The 12,839-nt window shown below is 52.2% G+C and overlaps 2 protein-coding genes across 3 annotated transcripts; one reads left to right on the plus strand and one right to left on the minus strand.

The window, feature by feature from the left end:
* Nucleotides 1-470: 470 nt before the first annotated feature.
* Nucleotides 471-8,757, plus strand: PHKG2 (phosphorylase kinase catalytic subunit gamma 2). 2 transcript variants are annotated; one of them, XM_043455583.1, is made up of 10 exons: nt 471-678; nt 1,081-1,193; nt 3,452-3,627; nt 3,885-3,939; nt 5,083-5,148; nt 5,232-5,395; nt 7,560-7,650; nt 7,757-7,910; nt 7,983-8,108; nt 8,205-8,757. In XM_043455583.1, exons 2-10 carry the CDS (start codon nt 1,099-1,101, stop codon nt 8,496-8,498), a joined length of 1,221 nt encoding a protein of 406 aa, XP_043311518.1. In that variant the 5' UTR covers nt 471-678; nt 1,081-1,098; the 3' UTR covers nt 8,499-8,757. The 2 variants fall into 2 exon arrangements, with proteins under 2 accessions (XP_043311518.1, XP_043311517.1); XM_043455582.1 differs by having other exon boundaries at nt 644-751.
* On the minus strand, nt 7,014-12,733 carry CFAP119 (cilia and flagella associated protein 119). Its single transcript, XM_043455584.1, has 9 exons — nt 12,439-12,733; nt 12,047-12,078; nt 11,399-11,464; nt 11,053-11,222; nt 10,440-10,510; nt 10,129-10,245; nt 9,979-10,048; nt 9,812-9,901; nt 7,014-9,063 (listed from the first exon to the last, which is right to left on the minus strand). The coding sequence occupies exons 1-9, from the start codon at nt 12,640-12,642 to the stop codon at nt 8,885-8,887; spliced, it is 999 nt and encodes a 332-aa protein (XP_043311519.1). The 5' UTR covers nt 12,643-12,733; the 3' UTR covers nt 7,014-8,884.
* Nucleotides 12,734-12,839: the final 106 nt, after the last annotated feature.

A 12,839-nucleotide genomic window follows, 5' to 3' on the forward strand; every position in this document is an offset into this window, starting at 1 on the left:
TGGTGAAGGACAGGGAAGCCTGGTGTGCTGCAGTCCATGGGATCGCAAAGAGTCGGACTCGCCTGAGTCCCTGAACAGCAAGGGATTTGGAGGTATCCGAGTCAGAGCATCCACAGGATGAGAAAGCCTCTTCTGGCTGAAAGGCCGTGGCTCATACAAGTAGCCAAGTTCAGCATCAGGCTGCGTGCGCCTAACATTTTAAGGGGTTGAGTCAGCCCCTCAAAGCAGGGGCTTTGGACCAGGCTGCTAATATTCTTAACACCCAAATTCAGACAGTGATTTTGAGCGACTGAGGAGACCATGCCCAAATCCGGGTGGGAATCGGAAGGCCAAGGAGGCCAGCGTATCAGGTACCAGGAGGTGACTCTTACCGGTAAAGCTAACTTCCGGGTCTGTTTTCAGGCTTCTAGCCCTGTTGCTGAACAAGCTCCGCCCTCTGCTGGTCCCAGCAGATACCGTGCCCTGATTGGCCGTATCTGAAGCCCCGCCCTAGCGTCGGAGCCTTAGATAACTCAGAGCTCGAACTCCCGGGCCAGCCTCGGGACTCTCGGCTTCCTATTGGACTACCAGTTTCCAATCCGAAGGATTTTTGAACGTCAGTCTTTGGGTGACTCTGGCCATTGGAGAACAGAATGGGGGCGGGGCCTGAGGTCTTCGCCGGCACAGCCTGTGGGTAAGGTAAGAGGCTAGGGGCGAACCCCGCGACAGGGCAGCCTCTGATCAACTCTGGCTTCTCTCTCCGCCCCCGCTGGTGAGCCGGCACGAGACCCTGCGCCCCCTCCCAGAGCCCGCCCAAGTGCGGCTGCGCAGCAACAGCCGCCCGTCCGGGTGTCCCTTCCCTTCTTCCTCTGTACCTTTTCCCTTCCCCTCCCCCGCCCCTCCCTGCCTTGCCACCCCATCCCAATCCCTAAGGCCCTTTCCTGGGGTCTCCCCAGTCCCGATCCTTCCCCCACCCCGCCCCCATCCCCCAGGATCCTGGCTCCCCAGCCACAAGGGCTGCGCCTCCGCGAGTCGCGATGTGCGTCCTCTCAGAGCCTGTGGGCCTCCCTGCCCTCACTGCCCTCCGTTTCCTCCTCACAGGCCCCCACCTCTTTCAGAATGACACTGGACGTGGGCCCAGAGGATGAGCTGCCCGACTGGGCTGCGGCCAAAGAATTTTACCAGAAGTACGACCCTAAGGACGTCATTGGCAGGTAAGGCCACGGCTAGGGAAACAGAGGTCCAGAAAGGTCAGGTCCTAGCCAGGATACACATTTTCCTTGCTTGCTTGCTTTAGTCACTAAGTCGTGTCCGACTCTTGCGACCCCATGGACTATAGCCTGCCAGGCTCCTCTGTCCATGGGATTCTCCAGGCAAGAATACTGGAGTGGGTTGCCGTTTCTTTCTCCATTACATTTCCCTGGAAAGTTCTAAATGGGAAGGTTCAGTGGTGAGTGGAGAAACATTTGGTGACTAGACTCTTTTTCTGAGTCAGCCCCTATTTTTTCACCAGTTCATTCATGTATGTGTTCAACAAACATAATTCAAGCGCCTACTGTTTGCCAGACCCAAAGGTAAACATGGGGAGGTTAGAAGAGATGTTTATGTCCTGGAAAGTGAAACTGAAAGTCGCTTAGTCCTGTCCGACTTTTTGCGACCCCATGGACTATATATGCACTGGAGCTACTCCAAGTAAAGTGACTGAAAGAGACACAGGAACATTCAAGTAGCATCAGGCTGTGTAAAAAGTGCTATTGGGTCTCAGAAAACCACACCTTCCCAGAAGGAGTGATACTTGGGTCTTGAAGGATGAACAGGAGTTCAGCAGGCATCATATAGAAGGAAAGCTTCACTTGTAGAGGCAGTGACTAATATGTTTATTCATCAGGGCTTCCAAAGCATGCACAATGTGCTGAGTGCACTGGAGATGTGAGACCCACATCCTGCATGTTATAAAATTTCTGTTCTCCTGGAGTTTATATTTGAGTGGTGGAGAGAGACAGTAAACATGAAAACAAGTTCAGTGTAAGTGCTAGGGAGAAAATAAATAAGGTGATGGAACAAGAGTAATTAATGGAGCTGAGACTTGAAGGATGAGAATGAACAGATGATACACTGAGGCAGGATATATTCCAGGCAGAGGGAAGGGTAGTAAAGGCTCAGCGCAGCAAAGAGCCAATTAAAGCAATAGAAGATTATAGTGCCCAGAGTGTGTTAAGAGTGGGACAAGTTGAAAGAGGGGCTACCCATCTGGGGTTCAGTGGTTAAGACTATACTCACAAGGTCATGATGACAGAAGGATGTCTCTAGGACCTCAGGAAGCAATTCATTCAGTAAGACATGTTGGCCTGATTTAGGGAGATGTAGGGGCAGGGGTGGGGGGAGGTTCCTTGGTGGTCTAGTGGTTACGATTCTGGACTTTCACTGCCATGGCCCAGCTTCAATCCCTGGTTGAGGAACTGAAATCTCACAAGCTGTCTGATGTAGCCAAAGAAAAGGAGGGGAGGGTAGCATCTGGGCATGAATGTTGAAGTCATGGAAGTGGATAAGGTTACTGAGAGTGTATGTAGCCTGAGGACAGGAGGGCCAAGGATGGGATCTTGGGAAAGTCTTTACATTTAAGGGGTGGGCAGGGCTTCCCTGGTGGCTCAGATGGTAAGGAATCTGCCTGTAATGCAGGAGACCCAGGTTCAATCCCTGAGTCAGGAAGACCCTCTGGAGAAGGAAGTGGCTACCCACACCAGTATTCTTGCCTGGAGAATTCCATGGACAGGAGCCTGCCGGGCTGCAGGTGGATTCTTAACCACTGGAGCACCAAGAAAGTCTCCTAGGGGCTTTGTCTTTACAAAGCCAAATGGGCTTTCCTGTCTGTACTTCATTAATGCCTTTCAGCATCCCTTCAGGATGTTGTTGGCTACATTTCAGAGCCAATGAAGTGGGAGCCCAGAGACCTTATGTCAGGGGGTCACTTAGAGGTTAATCAGTGGCAAATTTGGGGCCTAAACCCAAGATCTGCTTCTCACCTTTGGTCTTCCAGTCAATGGCCCAATGTTTATTTCACCTGAGGTATTGTAGGGGAACTTTGGGATTTAGATGGGGTAACCATGGAAGTGGGTAAAATCTGAAGGGGGTCTTGGGTCACTTCTTCCTGCCTTCTCCTTGGGTTCAGGGGCATAGGGCAGGTTTGGGGGCTCGGTGTCTGGGTTCACCTCCAGGGGGAGTGGCAGAGCCTGGAACCTGGGACACCTGCCCCCCGCCCTGTGAGCTCTATGTCGCTCCTTGCTGGGTGCCCAGGTCTCTGACTGAGGCTGCTATGAAGCTCCCGTAGGCCAAGGTGAGCTCCTCAGGAAGTCACCTTGTCTAGCTGGGTCTCCGGAGTCTGGCTCAGAGGATGTGAGGCTGCCAACGCTCCACTCTGCTTGGAAACGAGAGGGCAGGAGGCCCTGACTCGTGCGTTGTCCGACTCTGGCAGAGGAGTGAGCTCTGTGGTCCGCCGCTGCGTTCATCGTGCTACTGGCCAGGAGTTTGCGGTGAAGATCATGGAGGTGACAGCCGAGCGGTTGAGTCCTGAGCAGCTGGAGGAGGTGCGGGAGGCCACGCGGCGGGAGACGCACATCCTTCGCCAGGTCGCCGGCCACCCCCACATCAGTGAGGCTGCTTTCCCCACTCCTGTTAGCCCAGCCCACCACCCACCTGCCCCAGCACTGCCTCCACGCTCTGCTCCCTTCCTGCTGGCTCCGCTGCACCTCATCAAAGTGTGGCCAGCCTTTGGGCCCCTCCTGCCTCCTCCAGTTCTCCTTCCTTCCCAGGAACAGCCCCCTGCTGCCTCAGGGTGGAAAAGGCCCTCTGGTGTGCATCTGCTCCTTTCCATCTCTGTCTCTCTGCCTCTCTGCCTCTTTCCCCAGTCACTCTCATCGATTCCTACGAGTCTTCTAGCTTCATGTTCCTGGTGTTTGACCTGTGAGTATCCCCCCTCCCTGACCGAAAAGCCTCTTCCTCTCCTCCTTGCACTTCCCCAGCCTTACAGCGCAGTGGGCTGAAGACCACCCTGCTCACACCTTCCTCTGCTCCGGCTCAGACCTGCCACCCCAGGGCGTGGGCCCTTTTTTCTAGGTGCCTGATTGAGGCAAGTTCTTCAAGAGTCTTAGTGACCAGCTAAATATAAAGGGTCTTCATGAGACTCTGTTTTAAGAGGAAGGTGTTCATTCATGAGCTGACCACTTATAAACAGACTTTTCCCTCACCTGTCTTCCAGTGTTTAACACCCTCCACTGGAATCTCTCTGCCCATTGATTCTTTTTCTGGTTGGTCTGAATCTGAATGTCAGATATTATGTGGTGCTATAATGCAAACCAGTTACAAAGGAAATTCAAAAGAGAATGGTTTGGATACCAGATGTTTAAGAGAGGCACTTGGGAGAAATTTACAAAGTCTTCAGACAGAAATGACCTCTGCAAAAGTGGAGGGCAAGTAGGAAGTGCCTGCTTCACCATGCAACACTGTTGCAGAACCTGATGTATTATTTCAAGGATTGACACAGAGTTGCAATTATAACCTCAGTTTTTAAAGAGAACATAAAGTAAGCAAAATTCAAAGTCAAGTCCTATTCAACTTTCTTGCTGCTATTAACTGTGAAATTTTGGCCCATGCTCTAAACAGGTTCACTTCAAAAGGCTTTTTTTTTAGTATATTGTCAGATAACAGGGACTTCCTGTAAATGATAATTTATTCTTGCTAAAATAGCCCCCTTGTGGCACAATGCAGGGTTTTTTTTTTTTAATGTGGCCACACTATGCGGCTTGTGAGATTTTGTTTCCCTGACCAGAGATCAGACCTGCAGCTGTTGCACTGGAAGCAGTGTCTGAACCGCTGAACTACCAGGGACATCCCACAGTGCAGAGATTATGACCGCCAGGACATTGGACCAAACTGCCCCTGGCATCTGGTTCACTCTTGGAGGGCTTTGTCTCAAGACCCTTTCATTTATTTATAGAGGGATCTTCCTTGACTTACCTCTTCCATGGTATTTGTTGTGAGCACTGACTTATTTTCTCAGCCTCCACTGTGAGGTGCACCCATCTCCAAACCCCTCCTGTCCCTTAGGATGCGGAAGGGAGAGCTGTTTGACTATCTCACAGAGAAGGTGGCCCTCTCAGAAAAAGAAACCAGGTAATGGCTGAGCCTGCAGCCCCTGGGATGAGCAGGGGGTGGGGCGGGGCAGAGAGAAGCAGAGGAGACTGCGCCTCCCCCAGGTCCATCATGAGGTCTCTGCTGGAAGCAGTGAGTTTTCTCCACAACAACAACATTGTACACCGAGACCTGAAGCCCGAGAATATTCTCCTAGATGACGATATGCAGATCCGACTTTCAGATTTTGGGTTCTCCTGCCACCTGGAACCTGGCGAGAAGCTTCGAGGTGAGGGGACCTGGTGCTCTGAGGGGCTTGGGAGGGATGGAGGCTCAGGCTTGGGACTAGTTGGCCGGGTCTGAGAACTGGGTCCCACGGAAAGTCAGCGCTTGCCAGCTACCCGCTGGGTGCAAAGCCTAGGGTACAAATGGGTGTGGGCTCCCTGCCGTGGGGAAGATGGAGTGAACAGATCTTGGCACACAGCAGGCAGGGAGCTATGCCAGAGAGCCAGGAGGAAGGAACACCGATTCAGATGTAGGGCCCCACAGAGGAAGGGGCTCGGACCTGGGCCTGGGGAGGCCGGGCTTGTCATAGGAAGAAAAAGAGAGGGAGCAAGGGACAGCAGGGCTTCCCAGGTGACTCTAGTGCTGAAGAACCCACTTGCCAATGCAGGAGGCATGGGTTCGATCCCTGGGTCGGGAAGATCCCCTGGAGGAAGGGATGGCAACCTACTCCAGTATTCTTGCCTGGAGAATCCATGGACAGAGGAGCCTGGTGGGCTGCAGTCCATAGGGTTGCAAAGAGTGGGACACGACTGAAGTGACAGCATGCACACAGTGACAGAAGGGCTCAGCTGCACCTTTGGGGTCTGGCAGAGGCAGGGCCACGGTGTCCTGCTCAAGTGCCTTGAGGAGTCTGATGTGGCCCGACAGCACTGCTCACTTGATGCCTGGGGACTCGGGGTCCCCTCACGTTAACACATTTGTTGTGACAACCATTTCTAATGCAAGTGGCAAACTAGACAAAGTTCAACTGCGGGACTCCCCAGAGCCTTTAATAGGCCACTTCCTCTCCTTCGGTGGCTCTGCCCTGGGCTTCTTAACAGCTTACCTTCACTGGTTAACGGTCATGAGTTTGAGCAAGCTCTGGGAGATTGTGAAGGACGGGGAAGCCTGGTGGGCTTCAGTCCATGGGATCACAGAGTCGGACTTGACTGAGCAGCTGGACCACCACCACCTTCAGTGGGCACTTGCTCTGAGTCAGGCAGCATGTGGAGTCTTTATATGGCTTGTTTCTCTAGATCCTCTTAACAACTCTGAAATAGTATCTGTCTCTATTTTATAAATGGGCTTAATGAGGTGAAGTGACTTGCCCAAAGTCATGTGTGATTTGAACTTGGGCAGTATGACTCCAGAGTCATGCTCTTACTCTGTGGACTTACACATCTTCCATATGCAGAGATTTTTCTCCCCTTGGGCTCCCACACACGCTTCTCCATTCTGAATCATTTTTGCCCCTGCCCACTCCACCATCACCCTTGACTTGGGTAATTCAGTTTTTACTTGAAAGCTCCAGGTCAGGGTAGAACCGCCACTTTTTGCTCTTAGATCTCCCCCACTTAAATCTTTCCCCATAATACACGTCTTATGCTGTTTATGTGCTTCCTGGTAGATGGTGAGCTTGCTAAGGGCACGTTGAATTTGCCATTGTGTCTAGTATGGTGCTTGGCACACAGTAGGTGTTCAATAGATAGTTTGTCTAGGAAGGAATTTGCCGAGAAAGTCAGTTTCTCAGTTCAGGCCTCTTAAGACCTCTTGGAAGTGTGCCATGGATCACAGTGTGCAACTGCTAGAGTGGAAGAACTGGTGCCAGAAATGATAGAAAAAAGTAAAAATACAGGCTTTGATCAAGTCATGGAAGCCTTTGTGCTTTCGGAATCTAGACTTGACCCTGAGCCCATGATGGAAAGCCAGGGAAGGGTTTTCAACAAAGGACATACCCAGAATGTGCCTTAAGAAATCCTATATTCCTACACACTACCCTGGGTTGAGTGGTGGTTCCACTAACTGAAGTAGAGATTCTAGGAGAAGGATTAGATTTGGGCAGAAAGGAATGCAGAAAAGATTTAATTTCTGTTTTCTATGTGTGTATGTATATAAAACATGGTAATAAGTTGTGTGAGGTGAGGGTTGGTGGAGGAGGCAAATGATACAGTTGGATAGTGCTTTGAAGCCAACCAAAACATCAGGTTTTCCCAGGAAGGCCACCAGGAGCCTTGGTAGGTACTCGTTCACCAGAGTGAGGCTCTAACACTGGACTTGGCAGAAGGCTGGCAGGTGCAGGATGGGAACACTTGTGGCCCTGGTGGTGGTGAGGCTCCAGCAGAGGTCTGGTGTGAAGGGTCCTTGAGGGGGCTGGTGACACCCCATCCATTTCAGGCCTCTCTCCCCAGAGTTGTGTGGGACTCCAGGGTATCTAGCACCAGAGATCCTTAAGTGCTCCATGGATGAAACTCACCCAGGCTACGGCAAGGAGGTCGATCTGTGAGTTTCCCATCACCCCCCACCTTCCTTCCTCCTTTGTGTACTGTTCTTTCTTCAACACCTTTGCTTATCACCTGGTCCCCCCCTCCCTACTCCTCTTTCTCAGCTGGGCCTGCGGGGTGATCTTGTTCACACTCCTGGCGGGCTCCCCACCATTCTGGCACCGACGCCAGATCCTGATGTTACGTATGATCATGGAGGGCCAGTACCAGTTTAGTTCACCTGAGTGGGACGACCGTTCGGACACTGTGAAAGACCTGGTGAGCTGGGGCTGCGAGTGGGCGAGGAAAGAGGCCCAAGAGCTGCTTCTCATGCTCTGGGGTTTCCCCTAGATCTCCAGGCTGCTGCAGGTGGATCCTGTGGAGCGCCTGACAGCGGAGCAAGCCCTCCAGCACCCATTCTTTGAGCGCTGTGAAGGCAGCCAAGCCTGGAACCTCACCCCCCGCCAGCGGTTTCGGGTAGGCCTGAGCGTGTCAGGGTCTAGGCCTGCTCCTCTTCTCAGGATTTTTCTTATGGTGACTGTGCCAGTGGAGCTCACACCACCCCCTTCCTAGGTGGCAGTGTGGACCGTGCTGGCTGCTGGACGGGTGGCCTTAAGCGCCCACCGTGTCCGGCCACTGACCAAGAGTGCGCTGTTGAGGGACCCTTACGCGTTGCGGCCAGTGCGGCGCCTTATCGACAACTGTGCCTTCCGGCTGTACGGACACTGGGTGAAGAAGGGTGAGCAGCAGAACCGGGCAGCCCTCTTCCAGCACCGGCCCCCGGGGCCTTTTCCCATGATGGGCCCTGAAGAGGAGGGGGACTCGGCTACTATCGCTGAGGATGAGGCCATGCTAGTGCTGGGCTAGCACATCATCCCGGAGGATGCAGAACTCTTCAAGAGAAGGATCTTTATCATTCCAGCCCCTCTGGGCTCTGGCCACAGGCCACCATTGACCAGGCCCACCACCAATCATACTATCATAGAGACCAGTGTGGTACACCTACCCCCGCTGGCCAGGGCTTTGAGATCAGAGCTGGGGTGGCAGAGAGCCACCCAGGGTGCCACGCCTGGCCTTATCTGTGCTGCCTGCACCACGTATGCAATAAAACCTGCTACACACCAGAGAGAGCCAGTCCCCTGTGTCTGGTGTCTGGCTTCAGCAGGGAAGCTCAGAAGGTGCTCAGGAGGGGGTGGGGCAGGGCGTGGTGGGGCCACTTTGGCCCAGGCCTTTATTGGGGAAAACGCAGGGAGTCACTTGATCTTGTTCTTGCCTTTGCCTGGAGGTAGCTGGAGGGGCCGCTCGAGGGTGGTCAGCTTGCTGCTGAGCCTTTCCTCACTGGCTTTGAGCCGCTCCTCCACTAGTTGTTGGAGCTGCCGCAGCTCCTTATTCATCTGGGTCTTGATGTAGGCTCGGAGGATGGAGACCTGGCCTGCAGGGGTGGGGAGAAAGGGGCGGGTTAGGGGAGAGGCCGTGGGGCTGTGGGACCGCCCCCTAACCAGGCATGCAGGACCTTCAAGGGGGACTACCCCAGGAGTGACCCAGGTGGCAGTGTTTCTTCAATTCAGGAAATGTTAGCCAGCCCTTCTAGAAGAGAAAGATGGGCAGAGGGTTTATGTATGCTGCATTTCCCAATTGCTCCTTTAGCAGCTGTGTGACCTCAGGCAGGTGATTGAACATTTTTATGCCTCAGTTTACTCCTGTGTAAAATCCAGTGATAACACCTAGCAACTAGGATTGAGAGAGGATTAAATGGGTTAATATGTGTAAAATGCAGGAATTCCTTGGTGGTCCAGTGATTAGGACTCCATGCTTCCTTCCGCTTGGGCCACAGGTTCAATTCCTGATTGGGGAATTAAGATTCCACAGGCCACTTGGCACAGGCAACATATATATATATAAAATGCTTAAAACAAGGCCTGCCTAGCACATAGTATTGCCAGATGTGTTCTGGCTGTTACTGTCGTTGGTTTTATAATCCTTTTCTGGAGCTCCTGCCTCACCCCCAGCAGCTGTGCTTTTATTTTGTTGCATCTTGGAACATGCATTCTCCATAAGGAATCATTTGGAGAAAGGATACCATGACTAAAACGAAAAATCTGAAATCCTGATATGATCTAAACCCTTCATTTCACACCTGCCTGAAGTCACAGGGAGCCCCAGCCCCTCCAGGTCCTCACTTGGCTCTGGCTCTGGCTGGATCACTGTTTCCGGTTCCACCTCCTGTTCGATGACTCCCTGCTGTTCCACCTCTCCTCCCTTTTCTTTCTCTGTAAGCCAGAAGCAGGAGGAGGCTTCAGCCCCAGTCCCAGTGCAGTCCAGCTCTCGCCCCGGTATTCTCCCTTACCTGTCTCATCCTCTGACCAGAGGTTGGGTGGCTTTAGCCCCGTGTAAGTCAAAGAGAGATCCAGCCGCACCTGGGAAGAGGGAGGAAATCAACTGCACTGGGGAAAGAGGGGAGACAATGGGAGGCTTCTTGTAGCCCCTAGCCCAGTACCTGAGGTGTGAAGACATATTTGTACAGCTTGAAGTGGCGGAAGTAGGTGTTCACCACATAATCCGCCAGGGCCAGCAGCTGTTCCTCCTTAAAGAGGTCAATACTGAAAGGGGGGCGCTGTGGAGATGATTGGGAGTTAGAGGACTCACCACCTCTCGAAACCATCACCTTTTCTACAAGTGCCTGGCAGTCCAGGAGCAGTAAGAGCCCACTGGGGCCTTCAGAGGAAGATAAGGGTAATGTGTGTGAGAGAGGGTGGGAGGCTGGGCTGGACCTTATGGGGGTGGGGGGATGGGGAGAGTGAAACTGACCCTGACTCCATGGCAAAAAAGAACACTGGTGAAGTAGCGGTAACATTCCTCCACGTTGCCCAGGGGGGTTTCTGGGAGGGAAAGCAAGATGTGACATTGAGTCCCCTCCCTGATAATCATTCATTTTACTCACTCAACAGCTACTTACTGATCATGAGCTTTAGAAGTAGACAGATCTAGGCAACAAATATTGAGTACCCACTCTGCACTGTTCTAGGCACTAAACAAGACAGACAAGGTCCTGCCCTTAAGTGTATATTCCAGTGGAAGTGACAGTAAAGCAAGAAATACATAATTTAGCTCTCATTAAACATTCTGTAGAAAATGGGTTTCAGGGATAAAGAGCTATTTTATTGAGCACTGTGCATATATTTACACATATTACAGATAACATTTCTTGGAACAGTTTAATAACCTTAGTGTGGTAGCCTGATTATAGATCAGGAGATAGAGAATTTCAAAGGTGAAGTAACTTGTGTGTGATAACTTCTGTTAGTGATGACAGAACAAAGATTCCAGGTGGTAATCCTGCTGTTACTTCCCCTGATCACTTGTGCCAGCCTCCTCCTCCTCTGCCCTGGACTCAGGCCATCAGGGAGCCCCCTCCTCTTACCAATACAGGCCTTGTGAAGATCTTGGAGCAGGGCGCAAGCTGTTGAGGTCTGCTCCAGGGAGAACCCCTGCTGGCGGCAGAAGATGAGTGCATGGGAGAAGAGGTCCAGAGTGATGGCATCCCGCAGGCTCTTCTCAGGACAACCTAGTCCCAACAGCTCAGCCAGCACCCTGGGAGGGAGAGAGGAAGGAATCAGTGACAACTAGAGTATCCCTTCCCTGCTCCACACTAGTGCACAACAGACTTTGGAGCCAGGCATTCCTCATGCCTTCCCAGCCCACCTCCCCCTCAGCTGTCCCCCAAAGCTAGCTCTTCCTTCCGCTCCCCCCCCCCGCCCCCACCATACTCCCTCATCTCCTCAGTGCTGGCTGTCTTCTCCAGCCTGTGCATGGAATGGATGTCCAGGTACTTCCTGTCATAGGAAAAGAGGGAAAATGTGTTGGTGTCTATCATGCATTAGTTTGATGATATGACTGTGGTGGTGAGTACATTGGACTGGGAACAAAGAGACCCGAGTTAGAGGTTTGGCCCTTCCACTAAGTTGCTGTGTCACTTTAAGTAGGTCACTTCCCTCTCTGGGCCTCACTTTCTCCCTCTGTAAATGGAAGGTGTCGTTTAAATGAAATCTTAGAATCCTCTTCATTTATAAAACCTAGAGTTAGGAAACTTAAGTTCTGGTTTCTGCCTCTCCTGTGCTGTTTAACTGGGCAAGTTTCCCTCTTGAGCCTCGGTGTCCCCATTTGTACAATGCTCCATAGAGGCAATGATACATTTACATTCTCAGTCTTTGGCTACCTTCTTCTCACACTCTATCTTTGTACTGGTACAGCAGGAGACCTGGCTTATAGTCATCTTAGGTAATTGCATATCTGGGCCTCAGTTTCCTCATCTGTAAAATGGGGATACCAGCGCTGTTTGACAGGATTGTTGGCAAGCCCTAAGGAAATAATAGAAGTGTGAAGGGTAACTTTCCCCCAAAACTCTTCATACTCACCATATACAGATCCGGGGCTGGGGCAGCGGCGGCTGCGGAGAGAAAGCGAATTGGGAAAGGCAGGGCTGTGTTGTTTCTGGCCCCTAGTTCTTGACCCGTTGCGAATCTCTACCGGCCTAAGAACGCGCTAAGTTGCCTTCTCATCTTGAGGACTGCTCAAGATGCTGTCCGAGGAGCAATGCTGGCGGGCTGGGCTTCAGCCATCCCTAAGTACTATTCACAAGCATATTAACAAACGGGGTCACACACCTCTGCCTCCTCACCAAGGCAGCCCGGGGAAACTTAAACTTGAGTAAACATATCGTCGGGTTATGTTTAGTAAACATAACATAGCTCCCCAGATGGGGAGCCCTTTTTAAACATCCATGATCGGATCACTGTCCCATCCTCACCGGGAACAAGTTGGCTGCAGGATCGTTATCGACATCCACCGAAGCCACGGTCCCGGATTCGGTCCGCACACCTGTTCCCATACGCGTGGCCAATTCATCCAATGAGCTGAGGTCTCTTTCGGGTTCTCGCCGCAGTTCGTAGTGCTGTACAAGCTCCGACTGCATTTTTAGTCCCTGAAATTGGCTGGACTTCCGGCGGATCATCTTGTCGCTCTTTTGTGCTGGGGGTCACCACAGGATCTGTCTCGACTCGGTTCTGGGACAGCCGGTTCTCAGGCAGCCACTGCCAAGGCCTGGCCCTCTATCTATGCTCCAGCCAATCTGCGTTGCAGAGATGCCCGGGGCAGCCAATCCGCTGGCGGCGTCTCCCTCGTCTCAACGGTGACCGTTGCTAAGGGAAT

This window comes from Cervus canadensis, chromosome 32 (genome assembly GCF_019320065.1).
Source record: "Cervus canadensis isolate Bull #8, Minnesota chromosome 32, ASM1932006v1, whole genome shotgun sequence".
Classification (NCBI taxonomy): Eukaryota; Metazoa; Chordata; class Mammalia; order Artiodactyla; family Cervidae; genus Cervus; species Cervus canadensis.